Genomic DNA, 18771 nt, shown 5'->3' with positions numbered 1-18771 from the left:
AATCCACATAATCTGCACATCTTTGGAATGTGGGAGGAAATCCACGCAGACATCAGGAGAATGTGCAAACTCCACTTAGGTGGCATTATGAAGCAGCAGTGCTAACCACTGAGCCACCGTGCTGCCCCATTTCAGGCCCAGTGATCCTTCTTCTGAACTGAAGAAAGCATTTTTCACCCAGAGGGTGGTGACAATCTGGCATGCACTGCCTGGGAGGATTGTAGAGAGTCGTATTTGGATCAGCATGCGAAGGAGTCACAACACTCAAGGCTGGAGCTGGAACGTGGGCCTAGTGGTGTATTTTGAGCAGTATAGACTTGATGGGACAAAAGACCTCTTCTGTATGATTCTGTGACTGAGCGAACAATTACCTAAAAATGCAAAGAACTGCAGATGTTGTAATTCAGAAACAGGAACAACATTTGCTGGAAAAGCTCAGCAGGTCTGGCAACCTCTGTGGAGAGAAGACAGGGTTAACGTTTGAGCTGGAGTGACCCTCCCTCAGAAGAATGATCTTTTCATCTCAGTGCTGAGCACCCTTCCCCTGGTCTTTGGAGTCGTAGAACTGATTGGAACCTCCATGTGAGTTACTGGCCTGTGGGGTGGGCTGTGTATACCCAGGGGGAGCAAATACCCCACCCATGAGCTCCTGGGAAGGAGATGCTGGCGCAGTGAGGTGCGGTTTGGAGACAGGGAAACGTGCAAGTTTGGTGCCTGTGGAAGTCTGAGATGCCGATGGCTGATGTTTACAATTTATAATCGGCTGCTTTGCAGCAGGAGATCTGAGATGCCTCAGTCTGGATGAGGTGTGTATGAGAGAGAGAGAGACTTTTCCTCTGCTTTCTGTTGTGTTCGGGGCTCCACCATGGCAACAGCCTCATCCCAGTCATGGTTAGACGAGGAGTTGACCTGCTCCATTTGTCTGCAGGTCTACACCGACCCAGTGACCCTGGCGTGCCAGCACAGTTACTGCCGAGCCTGCATTGAGGAGTGCTCTCCCCAGAGCTGCCCCGAGTGCCGGGCCGAGGTGCCCGGCTTTAGGAGGCTCCGCTTGGCCAAGGGAGCTGGGGATTACCTGGCCGTGGCCCCGGCCGCAGCAGCAGCTTCAGCAGCGGCGGCTCCGAACAGCGTCCTGTGCAGCTACTGCAGCCGCAGCCGGCGTCAGGCTGTGAAAACCTGCCTGAAGTGTGAAGCCTCCATGTGCCCCATTCACCTAAAACTGCACACTGCCAACGGGGTCTTCCAAACCCACCCCCTCGTGGATACAGCGGCTGATCTGTCCGTCTGGAGATGCGCTGAACACGAGAAGCTCCTGGATATTTACTGTAAGGAGGACAAGGTGTGTGTGTGCACCCTCTGTACCCTGATCGGCAAACACAAGGGCCACAACTTTGGCAGCATCAGCGAGGGCGAGCAGGAGCTCAGGGTAAGTGGCTGACAATTGCTCGCCTCTGACCCCTTTCATTGCTGGGCAGGCCAGCAGGCTGACTTGGTTATCTGTCTGTTGCTATTGTTAGGATAACTTAGAGCATCATCTGACGAGCATCCGGAGAAATGTCGCTTCCATCCAGTCTTCCCTCCAGGACCTTCACACACAGAAGCTGACCACTCAGGTGGGTTCGGATTCTGAATTTTAACCTGTTGTCCTCATCCCCCTTTCCCACCAGGACGGGGTGGCACGGTGGCACAGTGGTTAGCACTGCTGCCTCACAGCGCCAGAGACCCAGGTTCAATTCCCGCCTCGGGTAACTGTCTGTGTGGAGTTTGCACATTCTCTCTGTGTCTGTGCGGGTTTCCTCCGGGTGCTCCGGTTTCTTCCCACAGTCCAAAGATGTGCAGGTCAGGTGAATTGGCCATGCTAAATTGCCCGTAGTGTTAGGTGAAGGGGTAAATGTAGGGGTATGGGTGGGTTGCTCTTCGGACGGTCAATGTGGACTTGTTGGGCCGAAGGGCATGTTTCCACACTGTAAGTAATCTAAATCTCTGCACAGTTTCAGTTCCCCCACCAGCTTCTGCCATTTCCAAAACCTGTCCATCCCTGCTCCCACCCCCCCCCCCCCCCAAAAAAAAACAAAATGTGAGAAGCTCAATGTTTTTCTCTTCCAGCTGTTTCTGTCCCTTGAGCCCCTTGCCCTCTTTGGAAGCTCTGACTCCCTAGGGATGCTGAAAGGCAACATTAAAAAATGTAAAATCTTTGAGATGAGCTCCAATTGTGTTAAGCTTTAATCCAGACCATTCCCGGAAGTGGTCTCCAGTTCGACATGTGAACTTTCTACTCCGTATCTTTTAGAAGGTTCCTCACTGACCTCAGTCTATCTGCAATCTCGGACTTTTTCATTTCCACTGTTGATAACTCTAGTGCTGTCCTCTGTTTCTCCCTCCTTCAATTTCCACTCATCTGATTATGCTCCTCCAAAAGACTCCAAATGTTTGAAATATTCACCTGTTTGTTTAAAACCTCATAAAGCTCCAGCCCCTCTTCTTGGTCTTTCTTACAACTGTATTCACACACCAGGGTCACACTTAGCGAAAGTCCCCCCTGAAGCACCTTTCATAGAATCCCTACAGTGCAGAAGGAGGACATTTGGCCCATCAGGTTGGCACTGACCCTCTGAAGAGCATGCCCTCCAGCCCCAGCCCCAGCCCTCTATCTGATTCCCATTACACCTGCACATTCCTGAACATGATTTGCAGTTTAGCATGGCCAATCCACCCTAATCTGCACATCTTTGGACTGTGGGAGGAAGCCCACGCAGATACATGGAGAATGTGCAAGCTTCACACAAACAATCACCCGAGGCTGGAATTGTACCTGATGCTCCCCATTGAGTTCTTTGGTTCTTTGATTCCCCTTTCTTAACTCTCCCACTTGGGCTCTGTATTTATTTTCCCTTTTGTCTTTAAGAAGTGAGCTCGGAACCTTAGAAAGTCTGTTGTCATGGCTACCAAGGTTAAATTTCTGATTTGTCATAGTCTCGCAAATTCTATCTGATGATTCATCCTGAGTACAGGTCCATTAGCTCAAATTATTTTCAGCTGGGGTTGGTTGTGATGCTTGTTCAAGTCAAATAGCCTCCTAGCTGTGCCAAGGTTTACACGTGAAGGATGGCTGTTTGTGCTTGGTAATTGGAATAAGCCAGCAAGTTGGGAAAGGAAAGATTAAACTTTCAGATGAGAACCATCAGATATGCCCCTTTCATTAAAAGGTCTGGTACTTGCAGTAGAGCTAAGTGGTTTATTATTGACATATACTGGCCATTAAATAATGAAATATATAATCTGTTAGCGAGTTTTGAGAGGACTTGTAGCTCAGGTTGAAGTTCTAGATGTAGGTTTGCCCACTGAGCTGGAAGATTCATTTTCAGTCGTTTCATCACCATACTAGATGAGATCATCAATGAGCTTCTGAATGAAGCACTGATGGTGTAGGCCTATTTCTAATCTGTCTCTTTAGAGTCTGATAACAGAAACAAAGAGAGAAGTGAAGGAGAAGTATGATGCATTGAGGAAACACATTGAAAATGAAGAGCGGGATGTTTTCCACTGTCTGGATAAGGAGCAGAGCCGTGTGACAGCTGCTATCGACAGCCACATCCGAAAGCTGGAAAAGGAAATTAAATTCTTTGAGATGTGCCTGGTTAATCTCACTGACCTTTCACAGAAGAGGGAGAAGCTTGCATTTATACAAGTAAGAGATACTACTATTTTTTTCTTTAATGGGACAATGGTAACATTTATTGTCCATCCCTAATTGCCCATGAATGGAGGCTATAAGTGGTGAGAGGGGCTTCAGAAAAAGGTAAAAGACTTTACCAATAGAGAGAGGGCCTGCAGCGAGGAGACTGCACAACGGAGAGCACTTTTAAATCATTCAACAAAGGAATTTTTAGCTAAGTGCAAAACCAAGAGAACTAAGGTGCTGAACTGCTTTAAAGTGAATGTGGAGGCTCCAGCTTAAGGCTGCAGGAGTTCAGGAACTACTCTAAGGGGGGAATGCTATGGATGTTATTGGAATGAATTCGGCCTCACTGAAATAATGTAATGTTGAAGTTTTATTTTTTAAAGATTTGAATTAATGTGTTATCTCAAAACATCTCACATAATGTGAATTATTTAAGGGTCAGTGACTGTATTAGAGATAAGAATGCAACAGTTTAGTTGTGACCTTAACACTCTGTTTGGTTAGGATCATGGTATAGAAGTGTATTAGTTCTTTAAAAACATTGTTGATAACTTATGCCTGATGTCTTGTGCCGGTTTCAATACTGTGACATCTGGGAAATGAATGCTTCCCTTATGTGTTGTAGTTTTAAGTTTATCGGACATTTATTGATTATTGAGGATCTTGATGAATTCTTCTAATTTTGCCACAGTGTGAGTCCTAAACCCCTACACCTGTCAAAACCAGTACAGAAGTTATTGTCAATACAAAACTGTGGCACCTAATGAAGAAGTTAGTAAGAATGAGAAAGAAACCCCAGCAAAACCAAAAGGTGGTCCCTGAATTGAGAAAGTAGCCTTCAAGAGAAACTCAAGGCCTCAGAGCAGAGTGGGATATATTTGACTCCTGCTCCGCATGCATTAGAAGGCTGAGACTATAGTGGCATGGTGGCTCAGTGGTTAGCACTACTACCTCACAGCTCCAGGGACCTGGGTTGGATCCCACCTTCGGGCGACTGTGTGGAGTTTGCACATTCTCTCTGTGTCTGTGTGGGTTTCCTCTGGGTGTTCATGTTTCTTCCCACAGTCCAAAGATATGCCAGTTAGTGGACTGGCCATGCTAAATTGCTCTGTGGTGTGCAGGCTAGATGGTTTAACCAAGGAGAATGCAGGGTTGTTTGGTCTGGGTGGATGCTCTTCAGAAGGTCAGTGTGGACTCGCTGGGCTGAATGGCCTGCTTCCGCAATATGGGGAATCTATGATTCTAACAGTTTTGACCCTTTCATGGCCTGTCAATAAGAATCTGATAGGTATTGTGCCTCACCTTGTCTCCTTTTGGACCCCTGTAATACAGTGTCCTTTATGAAGCAAGTAGGTCTCTGATAATCACTGTGATATACTACCACCAGCCTGTATTGATGCAGGACAGTGATTGTTCCACAGGGAACCACTGTCCCTGTTTTAAAGCAATCATCATTCGCACTTTTAAAGGGAGGAAAGCTCTTGGGAGATGAAAGATTGACTCATAGTTAGAAACAGAATGAAGATGTGACAAAACACCATGGGCGGCACGGTAGCACAGTGGTTAGCACTGCTGCCTCACAGCGCCGGAGACCCGGGTTCAATTCCCGCCTCAGGCGACTGACTGTGTGGAGTTTGCACGTTCTCCCAGTGTCTGCGTGGGTTTCCTCCGGGTGCTCCGGTTTCCTCCCACAATCCAAAGATGAATTGGCCATGCTAAATTGCCCGTAGTGTTTTGTTGGGCTGAAGGGCCTGTTTCCACACTGTAATGTAATCTAATCAAAAAAACTTATGCTGCAAGCATTAAACATACATTGCTGGTGCTTCAAGTATCATGGGGTGTGTTTTTTTTGTTCATTCTTGGAATGTGAACTAGGCTGGTAACACCAGAATTTGAATCCATCAGTAGTATAAGCTGTAAGAATTAATCTATTAAGTCCATCAGGTCAGCTCCACCATTCAATCATGGCTGATATGTTTCTCAGCCCCATTTTTCTGCCTACTCCATAACCTTTGAAACCATGTCTTTTTTGTTTTACTCTTGACAAGGTGGCAGTGAGCAGCCTCCTTGAGCTACTGCAGTCCATGTGGTGTAGATATATCCACAATACTGTCAGAAAGGCAGTTCTTGGACTTTGACCAAACATCAGTAAAACAACCATGATATCATTCCAAATCAGAATGGTAAGTGATTTGCAAGGGAGTCTTCAGATGTTGGTGATATCTCATGGGAATATTCCAACACACTCCTAGCTTGTGCCTTGGAAATGGTTGAAAAGCTGAGGGGGTGTTAGGAGGTGAGTTACACACGCAGAATTCCCAGTGTTGGGCGTGCTTTAGTAACCATAGTATTTATTTGGCTGGTTTGGTTAGATTTCTAGTCAGTGATACTTCAGAGTGATGGTGATGAATGTCAATTGAAGATGGTTAGATGCTCTTATTGGAGTTGATCATTGTCCAGATGTGTAGAATGAATATAATTTGTCAATTGTCAGCCCAAACATGAGGTTTTGCTGCACATGGGCACGGTCTGTTTCAATGTCTGGGGAGTTGGGAAGTATCTGTCTCTATGATGGGGAGAAGGTTATTTTAATGAATAAGCTAAAGATGCTTTGGACTAGGACATTAAGAAGACGTATGCGATGCTTACCTTTAATAGTTGAGGCATAGAATTTAAGAGCAGGGAGGTTATGCTGGAACTGTATAAAATACTGGTTAGGCCACAGCTATTGTGTGCAGTGCTGGAAACCACATTGTGGGAGGGGTGTGATTGCACTGGAGAGGCCGCTGAGGAAATTTACCAGCATATTTGTGGGCGGCACGGTGGCACAGTGGTTAGCACTGCTGCCTCACAGCGCCAGAGACCTGGGTTCAATTCCCGCCTCAGGCGACTGACTGTGTGGAGTTTGCACGTTCTCCCCGTGTCTGCGTGGGTTTCCTCTGGGTGCTCCGGTTTCCTCCCGCAGTCCAAAGATGTGCAGGTCAGGTGAATTGGCCATGCTAAATTGCCCGTAGTGTTAGGTAAGGGGTAAATGTCGGGGTATGGGTGGGTTGCGCTTCGGCGGGTCGGTGTGGACTTGTTAGGCCGAAGGGCCTGTTTCCACACTGTAATGTAATCTAATCTAAAAAATATTGCCGGCACTGAAGAGTTTCAATTATGAAGAGAGATTGGACATATTGGGGTTGTTTTCCTTGGTGCAGATGAGATTGAGAAAGATATAGATGGACAGGAAGGAGCTTTTCTCCTTGATGGATCAATGACTAGGGCGCAAAGATTTAAAGTAAGGAACAGGAAGAGGAGATATAAGGGAAAACATTATCACCCAGAGGGTAGTGGGAATCTGGAGTTCGCTGCCTGTAAGGGCGGTGGAGGCAGATTTCCTTTGAACATGTTTAGCTGTATATTTCTTATGCCAAGCAATATAAGGCCATGGGTCAAGTTCTGGACTTTGGGATTAGAATAGGAGCTGGTTGTTTTTGACTGGCATGAACACAATGGGCTGAAGGGCCTTTCTTCTGTGCTGTAAATCTCTCTGTGACTCCAGAACCCCAAGGAACTCCTGGAACGACGCCCTTGGTCTGACATGGTGTGTCTCCAATGACTGCCACCGTTTTATTTCATGTTCGTTATGATTCCACCAAGTAAGTGCTGCTGGACGACACCTTGCATCACTTTGCTTATGTTTAAGAATAGGCAGATGAGACGGTATTTGGCTGTGATGGATTTATCCTGGTTTTTTTTTGTGTACATGATGTGCCCAGGCAATTGTCCACATTGCTGGGTCAAGTGTACTGGTTGGACAGGAAGGGACATAGCTAGTTCTGGGGCACAAGCCTTAAGAACTGCAGCCATAATGTTGTCAAGGCCCATTGCTTTTGACATTGTTCCCGAGAGGTTGGGAAGGTTTTGCAGGATTGACTGCTCAGAATGTGTTGTTGCTGTTACTGATGCCTAGGTTGATGCTGAGTGTTCCAAGGTCCATATGTGGCACCACTTTCCAGAAAGTGAAAGCTAATGCATGGGGCATGCCAATTGGCGTGAGTGCAAACTTCGAACACCCGTGTCGTTGGAGTATGTACAGTGAGGTATCATTGCTTCCTTTTCCCCTACTCTATGCCAAGTCCTCAATCTTTGGGGCAGAAATGACCTCCATGGAGCTCTGATCCAGATATTCAAAGCTGTCCAATCATCTTCCTGCTGTCTCAGGTCTCACTAAGTGAATGTGACAATATTCAAGCCTCAAAAATGGGGTCACAGTGGGCAAAGGTTTGCCCGATGGCTTGTCACAATTCTGGACAGCTGGAAGTGAGTGAGAAAATGATTTTCATCTCACCGGAATGTCCGTGAGATTAATCTTTAATTTGCAGAGTATCACTGGCACATTCCTGAGGGTTAGTACCAGTGCTGGAGTAGACTAGTGTTCATCCTCTGCTTGGACAAAGTCAGGCCATGAGTTGTGCTGCGGTCCTCCCCAGAACCACTGTGCATGGCCGCATATTCAGCTCTAGCAGAGATCCCTGGCTGCAAGTAGGTCCTGGGGGGTGGCAACGCCTCAGTGTTGCAGCATGACTCCCTGCCAGTAAGTGCCTGTCTTAGAACAGTGAGCAACACTCACTGATCGACAGGAGCACACAGTGACTCACTGCTGTACCACTGCTTTTTAACCTAACTGTTTCCATTCTCTGTGCTGCATCTAGGCTGACATGCTGATTATGACACAGGCGGCTGAAAGCAGACATTCTCTTTATCATGAGCTGCAATACAGGAGGGAACAATATTTCAAACTGATGCCTTGGCCACCCACATATCTCCACAAGACACTAGCTGACTTGCCTCTGCTCTAGTGTGTATCGTGTGGCAGTACCTTAGTAGGGAGGCATTACAGGGTGACTGCACAGACCACAGTCTGACACCACACTCACTGAGCAAGTTGGGTCAGAGAGTGAAGCACTGATGGATCCAAGGTTTCCTGTTCCAGGTTATCAACAGATGTGGCTGCATTGTTTGGCACATGGGGGCTCAGCACCACTCTGTGAGCCTGGACATTGTGGCGTGGACCATGAGTTCTGGGTATTCTTGCCATCCTCCAACCCTTCCCCCTGCTCTTAGGCTTTCTCCAATAAGGTCAGGAGACATGTACTGGGATATTTCCCTTTTGTTACATTACATTCTAAAAGAAAGATCTGTATTTCTATGGCACCATCCACATCCTTCAATCATCCCAAAGGGCTCTACAACAAGTTGAACTTTGGCTTGTATTGGAATAAAAGCAGCAACTAATGTGTGCACAGAAAAGACAGGCATATACAAGTGGTTAACCTGCATTTGTTGCTTTGCTTTTATTCATTCAAGCTATGTAGACAGTGCTGGCCTGATCAGCATTTATTGTCCATCCCGAAATGCCCAGAGGGAGTTAATCACATTACTGTGGGTGTGGAATCACATGGAGGCCAGACTTTGATTTGATTTGATTTCCTGGAGTCACATCTACCTGAGTACAGTGAAAGGTTTTGTGTGCATGCAGTCCAGGCAGATCATAGTAAGCAAGAACATACAGATCATAAGGTGCTTAGACAGAGTGAGGCAGACCGGTTACACTGCACAGGAGGTGTGCAAAGCAAGATCAACATTAACAAGACCAGCATTATTTGAAGTTAAACAATCCATTCAGAAATCTAATAACGGCAGGGAGGAAGCTGTTCCTGAACCTGTTAGTGCATGTGTTCAAGCTTCTGTATCTTCTGCCAGGAAGAAGCTGTAGAAGAGCATTACCGAGTTGGGAAGGCTCTTTGATGATGTTGGCAGCCTTTCCACAGCAACAAGAAGTGTAAATGGAGTCCATGGATGGGAGGTTGGCTTTTGTGATGGTCTGGGCTGTGCACACAACCTTCTGTAGTTTCTTGCGATCCTGGGCAGAGCAGTTGCCGTACCAGGCCATTGAACCTGGATATATTGCTTTCAGTGGTGCATCTGTTGAAGTTGCTGAGGGTCCTTATGGACATGCCAAATTTCCTGAGCCACTTGAGGACAAAGAGGCATGGTTGTGCCTTCTTGACCATTGCATCTACATGGGGGAGGTCCAGGACAGGTTGTCGGTTATCATCACTCCAAGGAACTTGACGCTGTCAACTCTCAACCTCCGCTCCATTGATGTAGATGGGGGCTGTGTTCTCCTTTGCTTTTGAAGTCAATGATCAGTTCTTTAGTTTTTCTGGCATTGAGAGAGAGGTTGTTCTCACTGCATCACATCACCAAGCTTTCTATCTCCTTTCTGTATTCTGACTCATCGTTGTTTGATATCCATCCAGCTACAGTGGTGTCATTAGCAAACGTATAGATGGCGTTCATTTGGAATTTGGCTACACAGTCGTTAGTGTACAGGGGGCTGAGGACACATTCTAGGGAAGTTCTAGTGTTGAGAGTTATCGTGGAGGAGGTGTAGTTGTCTATCTTCACTGAATGTGGCCTGTGGGTCAGGAAGCTGAGGATCCAGTTCCAGAAAGTGGAACCGAGACCTAAGTCTGAGTTTTGGGATCAGTTAGGAGGGGATAATGATGTTGAATGCAGACCTGTTGTCAATGAATAGGAGTCTGACAAAGATGGCACATCTGACATCTTGTTGTTCAGATGTTCCAGGGATGAGTGCGAGGCAAGGGAAATGGCATCCACTGTGTACCTGTTACATCAGTAGGCAAATTGCAGGGGATTGAGTCAGGTTGGGAGACTGGAGTTGATGTGGGCCATGACCAGCCTGTCAAAGCACTTCATAATTATTGAGGTCAGAGCCACTGGTCATTAAGGTGGTCATTAAGGCACATTGTATATGCTTTCTTTGGTACGGGGATGATGGTGGTCTTCTTGAAGTAGGTGGGGACTTCGGCTTGTAGGAGGGAGAGATTGAAGCTGTCAGTGAATACCTCCGCCAGTTGGTCTATATAGGATCTCAGTGCTCAGCCAGGGATACCATCCGGGCCCGTTGTTTTCCTTGGGCTGACTCCCAAGAGGGCAGATCTGATGTCAGCACCGGTGACTGAGGGAACAGGTGTATCTGGGGCTGTCTTGGTAGGTGACATCACGCTGCTGGCATTCTGCGCAAACCAAACAGGGGGGGATGTGTCTTTGTCCACTATCTTGCTCTCCTTCATTTTGTAAAGACAGCAATTTTGTTCCTTGAAGAACGTTAGTGAACCAGGTAAGTTTTCCTGACGATTGACAATGATTTCATGGTCATCTTTAGACTCCTAATTTCAGATTTGTTTTATTGGAATTCAAATTCCACCATCTGCCATGCCAAGATCCAAACTTGGATCCCCAGAATGTTATTTGGGTCTCATGATCTAGTGATATGTTGCTTTGGAAAATCAAGGGTTAAATATTGGCTGGGTGAAGGTGGAGTATTTACATGGACTCTGTGGCACATAGAATAGGACAGAATGGCCTGTTTATGTTTGTGGAATCTGATCCTGAACCTGTAGCCATTTGATTCAGGAATGAGAATGCTGCCACTGAAGCCCAGCTGACTCCTACAGTTTGCAGTAACATTGCATCAGCTGCACTGGGATAAATACACACACTAAATACTTTATGACCAGTCAGTAGGACATACAAGGTTAATTCTCAAAGAATACCCTTCCTGCTTCCAAATTGTGGATATCTTTCTCCCAGGACAAAGAAATTGTATTTAAAAATCCTAATTTATCTAGGCTTTCTTGAGTTAATAAAATAATGAGTTGATTCATTAGTAAGTGCACAAGGAAATAACGCAACATATGCAAGCAGATTAAAGTGAGAGATGAGTCGAAAGAAAAATATATATGGTTTAGTCACTGAATCATTTATGAGGAGAAGATTGTGGAACATTGATTGTTAAACAGTCAACTTTGGAATTTTTAACCTGACAGGTAAATAGAAATTAATTTGTCCTGTTTCATTTTGATTGGCTAGTTGGCTTCAAAGCACTTGGGGGTGAGAGACTCCTTAACCTGCAATGCAGGGGTACATAGTGGGTGATTCTCTGACTGTGACCTTTACAGCGCACTAGCATTCAAACACAGTCGACAGCACATGAGCACCTCCATTAACTACAACACTACTTTCCAACCAGCACACACAGACCAGAGTTGGTATGGCTTGTTAACCCCTTGTATATCTTAAAGGGAGAGACACAGAGCATGTCTCTTGCTCTGAGTTGTTTCTCTTCCAACATGTCCACAGTCTGAAGTAATGCCCAGGAGTTTTTAGTGCATTTGTCCCTTAAGAAGCTCATTGCTTTGAAATTTCCCTGACACCCACATGAGGTGCAACAGTCCAGGATCTTTCTTTCGGTTGCTCTCTCTAGACAGCTACTGAACTTACATCACACTTATCTGTTGCCTATGTGACCATTTTTATAAAACATCTAATATAACTAAATAAATAAAGAAACATGGCTCAGGGATGGACAGGACTGGCAGCTGAATGTTCCAGGGTACAAATGCTATCGGAAGGATGGAAAGAGAGGCAAAACAGGAGGAGGAGTGGCACTTTTGATAAGGGATAGCATTACAGCTGTACTTAGGGAGGATTTTACCAGAAATATTTGGGTAGAACTGAGAAATAAGAAAGGGATGATCACCTAATTAGGATTGGATTATAGACCCCCTAATAGTCAGTGGAAGATTGAGTAACAAATTTGTAAGGAGATTTAATTTATTTATAAGATTAATAAGGTGGTAATGGTAGAGGAGTCAACTTTCCAAATATAGACTGGGACTGGTGTTAAGGGTTTAGTTGAAAAGGAATTTGTTCAGTGTGTACAAGAAAATTTTCTGATTCAGTATGTGGACGTACCTACTAGAGAAGGTGCAAAACTTGACCTACTCTTAGGAAGTAAGGCAGGGCAGGTGACTGAGGTGTCAGTGGGGGAGCACTTTGTGGACAGTGACCATAATTCTGTTAGTTTTAAAATAGTGATGGAAAAGGATAGACCAGATCAAACAGTTGAAGTTCTAAATTGGAAGAAGGCAATTTTGAGGATATTAGGCAAGAAATGACAAAAGCTGATTGTGGGCAGATGTTCATAGGTAAAGGGATGGCTGGAAAATGGGAAGCCTTCAGAAATGAGATAACCAGAGTCCAGAGACAGTATATTCCTGTCAGGGTGAAAGGAAAGGTGGGTAGGTGCAGGGAATGCTGGATGACTAGAGAAATTGAGGGTTTGGTTAAGAAAAAGAAGAAAGCATATGTCAGGTATAGACAGGATAGATTGAGTGAATCCTTAGAACAGTACAAAGGCAGTAGGAGTACACTTAAGAGGGAAATCTGGAGGACAAAAAGGGAACATGAGATAGCTTTGGCAAATAGGGTTAAGAAGAATCTAAAGGGCTTTTACAAATACATTAAGTACAAAAGGGTAACTAGGGAGCGATTTGGGCCCCTCAAAGATCAGCATGGCAGCCTTTGTGTGAAGCCACAGGAGATGGAGGAGATACTAAACGAGTATTTTGCATCAGTATTTACTGTGGAGAAGGACAAGGAAGATATAGAATGTGGGGAAATAGATTATAACATCTTGGAAAATGTCCATATTACAGAGAAGGAAGTGCTGAATGTCTTGAAAAGCATAAAGATGGATAAGTCCCCAGGACCTGATCAGGTGTACCCTAGAAATCTGTGCAAAGCTAAGGAAGTGATTGCTGGACCCCTTGCAGAGATATTTGTATCATCGATAGTCACAGGTGAGGTACCAGAAAAGTGGAGGTTGGCTAACATGGTGCCACTGTTTAAGAAAGGTGGTAAGGACAAGCCAGGGAACTATAGACCAGTGAGATTGATGTCGGTGGTGGGCATGTTGTTGGAGGGAATCCTGAGGGACAGGATGTATGTGTATTTGGAAAGGCAAAGACTGATTAGGGATAGTCAACATGGTTTTGTGCGTGGGAAATCATGTCTCACAAACTTGATTGAGTTTTTTGAAAAAGTAACAAAGTGGATTGATGAGGGCAGAGCAGGCAGATGACACCAAAATTGGAGGTGTAGTGGACAGCGAAGAAGATTACCTCCGATTACAACAGGATCTGGACCAGATGGGCCAATGGGCTGAGAAGTGGCAGATGGAGTTTAATTCGGATAAATGCGAGGTGCTGCATTTTGGGAAAGAAAATCTTAGCAGGACTTATACACTTAATGGTCAGGTCCAAGGGAGTGTTGCTGAATAAACAGACCTTGGAGTGCAGGTTTGTAGCTCTTTGAAAGTAGAGTCACAGGTAGATAGGATAGTGAAGAAGGCATTTGGTATGCTTTCCTTTATTGGTTAGAGCATAGAGTATAGGAGTTGGGAGGTCATGTTGCAACTGTACAGGACGTTGGTTAGGCCACTTTTGGAATATTGCGTGCAGTTCTGGTCTCCTTCGAATCTGAAGGATGTTGTGAAACTTGAAAGCTTCAGAAAAGATTTGCAAAGATGTTGCCAGAGTTGGAGGATTTGAGCTAAAGTGAGAGGCTGAATAGGCTGGGGCTGTTTTCCCTGTCACGTCGAAGGCAGAGGAGTGACCTGATAGAGATTTATAAAATCATGAGGGGCATGGATAGGATAAATAGACAAAGTCTTTTCCTTGGCGTGGGGGAGTCCAGAACTAGAGGGCATAGGTTTAGGATGAGTGGGGAAAGATATACAGGGGACCTAAGGAGCAACGTTTTCACACAAAGGGTGGTGTGTGTATGGAATGAGCTGCCAGAGGATGTGGTGGAGGCTAGTACAATTACAACATTTAAAAGGCACCTGACCATTAAGTGTATAAATCCTGCTAAGACTTTCTTTCCCAAAATGCAGCACCTCGCATTTATCTGAATTAAACTCCATCTGCCACTTCTCAGCCCATTGGCCCATCTGGTCCAGATCCTGTTGTATATGAATAGGAAGGGTTTGGAAGGATGTGGACCAAGTGCTTGTTAGATTAGGTTGGGATATGTGGTCGGCACGTGGGATATGTGGTTGGACTGAAGGGTCTGTTTCAGAGCAGTACACCTCTGCGACTCTATGAATCTAAACGTTCAATGTTGCTGTAAGTACCTTAAGGTTCCTCCACCGTCATGGCGATTGATCTTCTTGATCACTTGAATGGCTTATGGTCCACAGAGGTAGGATTTCCCTTTCGGTTTGGGACTCTCCCCAGGGGAGCAGTCCAGTTTACAAAAACTTATAATCCTGGGAAGCGAGAGTGCTGGTCACAGATGCACTCCATTTTGAGGAATATAAGATGCACTATCAGACCACAGTGCCTCATTCATCTCTTTTACCGATTTCTGCTTCTGGATAATGGGATTAAGTGTAGCTATGAATTCTGAGGAGCCGCCTGAATCAGTTTTGCCTGGATTGGAAATTAGTGGCCAGGAACAAAAACAGAAACTGTTGGAGAAATTCAACAGGTCTGGCAGCATCTTTGGAGAGAAAAACAGAGTTGACCCTTACAGTCCAGTGACTCTCCTTCAGAACTGACAGGAGCTCTGAAAAGGTGGTATGTGCTGATGATGGGTGAAGGGAATAAGGAATAAGCTGGTAGGTGGGTATGGAGTCCAGAGAGAAAGAAAGAAAATTTGCCAGATAAAGGGATAATTTATAGTAAGTTAGGGAAGGAGAAAAGCTGATAATTGGAACCATGAGTAGGTGACTCTGGCTGTGCTGAAAGCACCGCATGTCATGGCAGGGCCATGGGTGTTGTGGGGGGTTGGGGGCAAGGACACAGATAAACAGAAGGAAAAGAATTATTGAACTGTACATTGAGACCTGAAAGCTGCAGGGTCCCCAAGTGGAAAAATGAGGTGCTGTGCTTCTAGCTTATGCTGAGCTTCCCTGGAGCACAGCAGCAAGCCCCCAAGACAGAGAGCTTGGCCAGGGAACAGGGTGGTGTGTTAAAGTGGCAGGCAACTGGAAACTCAGGGTCATTTTTACAGACAGAATGTAGGTGTTCTGTAAAGCGGTCACCTCATCTGCATTTCGTCTCTCTAACATAGAGGAGGCCACATTGTGGGCAGTGAATGTAGTAAACTAGATAGTGTGAAGTGCAGATAAATCACTGCTCCAACTAGAAGGTGAGTCTGGGGCCTTGGATGGTGAGGAGGGAGGAGGTAAATGGACTGGTAGTACACCTTCTGTATGGTTAGTTGCCATGTTGGGGGGTGTTGGGAGTGGAAGAGGAATGGACCCGGGTGTCCCAGAAGGAATGGTCTCTATGGAACTCTGATCAGAACGGGAGGGGAGTATGTTTCTGGTGCTGGCATCCCACTGGAAGTGGCAGTAATAGCAACTAATGGTCCTCAAGGCCAGAAAGTGCACTTGATTCAGCTGCAGGACCTGTCGGAGAATCTAGAGCTGTTGTAGTGCAGTCGTAGTGTCCCTACCTATGAACTAGAAGGGGTGGCTTCAACTCCTATCTGTCCCAGACACCTAACATAATATCTGAGTTTGTTGATTAAAAATATCTAAAGGTGGTCAGTGGTAGTGTCGCTGTCTGGGCAAGAAGCACCAGGCATCAATGCCACCGACTCCAGATGTGTGTGAAAATATCCCCAAACAGGTTAATTATCTATCGGGCAATCTCTGGCCTGCTGTTTCAGAGAAGAAAGAGAGATGGGGGTCTCGCAACCTTCAAAATACTTGAAATATAAACTGATGGACCAATCCCTCTCTGGGTTGGCTGGCAGATGAATCCCATAACCAGGCAGACAACTTAGGCCTCAAAGCCTGCTTAGAACACCGGTCTCTTCATGCCACACACAAGAAAGGATGTGAAGGCTTTGGAAAAGGTGCAGAAGAGGTTTACCAGAACGCTGCCGGGATTAGAGGGTATGAGCTATAAAGAGAGGCTAGAAAAACTTGGGTTGTTTTCTCTGGAGTGGTGGAGGCTGAGGGGAGACCTGATAGAAGTTTATAAAATTATGAGATACATAGCTAGGATTGACAGTCAGAATTTTTTTCCCAGAGTTGAAGTGTCTAATATTAGAGGGCATGCATTTTAAGGTGAGAGGGGAAAGTTCAAAGACAATATGAGGGGCAAGGTTTTTATACAGAGAGTGGTAGGTGTTCCCCTTCGCTGTTCACCAATGGGAGTAATACAGGCCAGGAGAACAATCAAGCCATGGAGTCAGGAGGATCCTTGACAATGAAGAGTCATCTCCACTCGCTTAACAAATTCTCGGCTGACCTGACCTGCTGTGTTTTTTCAGCTTCACACTTTTTGACTCCAATTTCTAGGTTAGGACTTTCAAAGTTGCTAATTAACTAAACAGAGAGATACTAATTAAATCAGTTAGGAGAATAGAAAATCCTTTGTGGTTTATAGGCTGGAAAATTTGGGAAGCTGGGGTTGTTAATTATGAGGATTTGAACACATATTACATGAAGGCTGTTGTAGCAAGGTGGTAGTGTCCCCACCCCTAAGCCAGGAGGCTCAGGTTCAAGTCCCACTGCTCCAGAGGTGTGCAATAACATCGCTGAACAGTTTTATTAAAAATATTTATATTTGTATGACCTCCTTGAGTGTTTCCTCTGCACACTATACTGTCAAAAATACCTACAACTCTTTATTTTTTAGCTGTTAATGCAGACTATGTCAATCCTTAAGGTTTGACACAATGTGGTACCCACTAATTTGATATGTTTGGACAGCAGCAATGATCGAGCTCAGATTCCAGACTGCTTTATCACTTTCCGACAAACTCAAATTTCTAGTTCAAGTTTCCTGTCTATTTATTTTATCTCTTTACTCAGACCTTCATCCTTTGCAAAGAGCTATCAGTGGGATGAAAGATCTATAAGCTATGAATAATTGGCAAATTAACAGAAAATCATATGGATTAGCTGCTGCCAGCCTGGTTGGGTTGTGTCAGATTTCAATCATCCAGATTGTATAGAAATCAACAAAAATTGATTTCCCGCTGTCTTCATCAGCCTTACATTCCAAGCCAACATGAAACCTGCTCATAACTTTTGCAAATACGTGAGCAGGAGCTTCAAATCCGGAATGAGACACACGCATCAAACAACCCCACTACCTTGTGGCTGATCGCTTCAACTCCCCCAAGGACATGCAAGTCCTGGGCCACCTTCACCGCCAAATCAATGCCACCTGCCCACTTGAGGAAGAACGCCTCATCTTCTGCCTCGGGACCCATTAACTAGAACGTGCAAACTCCACACAGTCAATCGCCTGAGGCGGAAATTGAACCCCAGACTCTGGTGCTGTGAGGCAGCAGTGCTAACCACTGGGCCACCGTGCCACCCACACTTCCTTCCCACTTAACCGCTCCACCCTCCTCATCGACCCATCACAATTACCCCACAATCTGCATCCATCTATTGTCTCCCCAGTTACCTTCCCTCACATCCCCACTCTCTTATTTATCTCTTATCCCCCTTCCCCCTCCCCATTTCTGATGAAGAGACATCGATTCTCCTGCCCCTCGGATGCTGCCTGATCTGCTGTGCTTTTCCAAGGACACATTTTGTGACTCTGACATTTTTGGCATCTGCAGTCCTCACTTACTCCCAGGAGCTTCAAATCCAGTTATATTAAAGGGAAGTGTCCTTTTTTGTTTTCTGTTGCTTATAGCCAAGCTTGTTCTATGAAGCCTGGGTATTTACTGTTCCACCCTATTGTTTTCCAGAATATGCTGCAACTAACCATCTGAAAGGAGAAGCTAACCCTGCAACTTTCCCATTCTCTCATTCCCCACATCCTCAATTCAAATCTCTGATCTCGATAAAGACCTGTCTCCATTGTTGCGAGGTGTTAACTCTTTCTGGCCAACACATGGTATCCCCAGAAACTCTGAATCATTTGCTTACAAACCCTAATCTCTGCTCACCCATCACCCTTAAGGCCATCAAATCAGGGCAGGACTTATACACTTAATGGTAGGGTCCTGGGGAGTGTTACTGAACAAAGAGACCTTGGAGTGCAGGTTCATAGTTCCTTGAAAGTGGAATCTAAGGTAGATAGGATAGTGAAGAAAAGGGGTCAGTTAGCCTCGAAATGTCAGCTCTTTTTTCTCCTTACAGATGCTGCCAGATCTGCTGAGACTTTCCAGCATTTTCTCTTTTGGTTTCAGAT

At 45.4% G+C, this 18771-nt stretch overlaps 1 protein-coding gene across 1 annotated transcript in view; it reads left to right on the top strand.

Annotated features, from left to right (window-relative positions):
* The first annotated feature begins 211 nt into the window (after nt 1–211).
* LOC122565127 (E3 ubiquitin/ISG15 ligase TRIM25-like) overlaps nt 212–18771 on the top strand; it is a 39577-nt gene continuing 21017 nt past the window's right edge. Inside the window, exons 1-3 of the mRNA XM_043720764.1 lie at nt 212–1426; nt 1518–1613; nt 3455–3688. Of these exons, the coding sequence (XP_043576699.1) occupies nt 866–1426; nt 1518–1613; nt 3455–3688 (891 nt within the window). The 5' untranslated portion in view covers nt 212–865. The remainder of the gene's footprint in view (nt 1427–1517; nt 1614–3454; nt 3689–18771) is intronic.

This window comes from Chiloscyllium plagiosum, chromosome 31 (assembly GCF_004010195.1).
Source record: "Chiloscyllium plagiosum isolate BGI_BamShark_2017 chromosome 31, ASM401019v2, whole genome shotgun sequence".
NCBI lineage: Eukaryota > Metazoa > Chordata > Chondrichthyes > Orectolobiformes > Hemiscylliidae > Chiloscyllium > Chiloscyllium plagiosum.
This window is presented reverse-complemented; position numbering and strand designations above follow the sequence as displayed.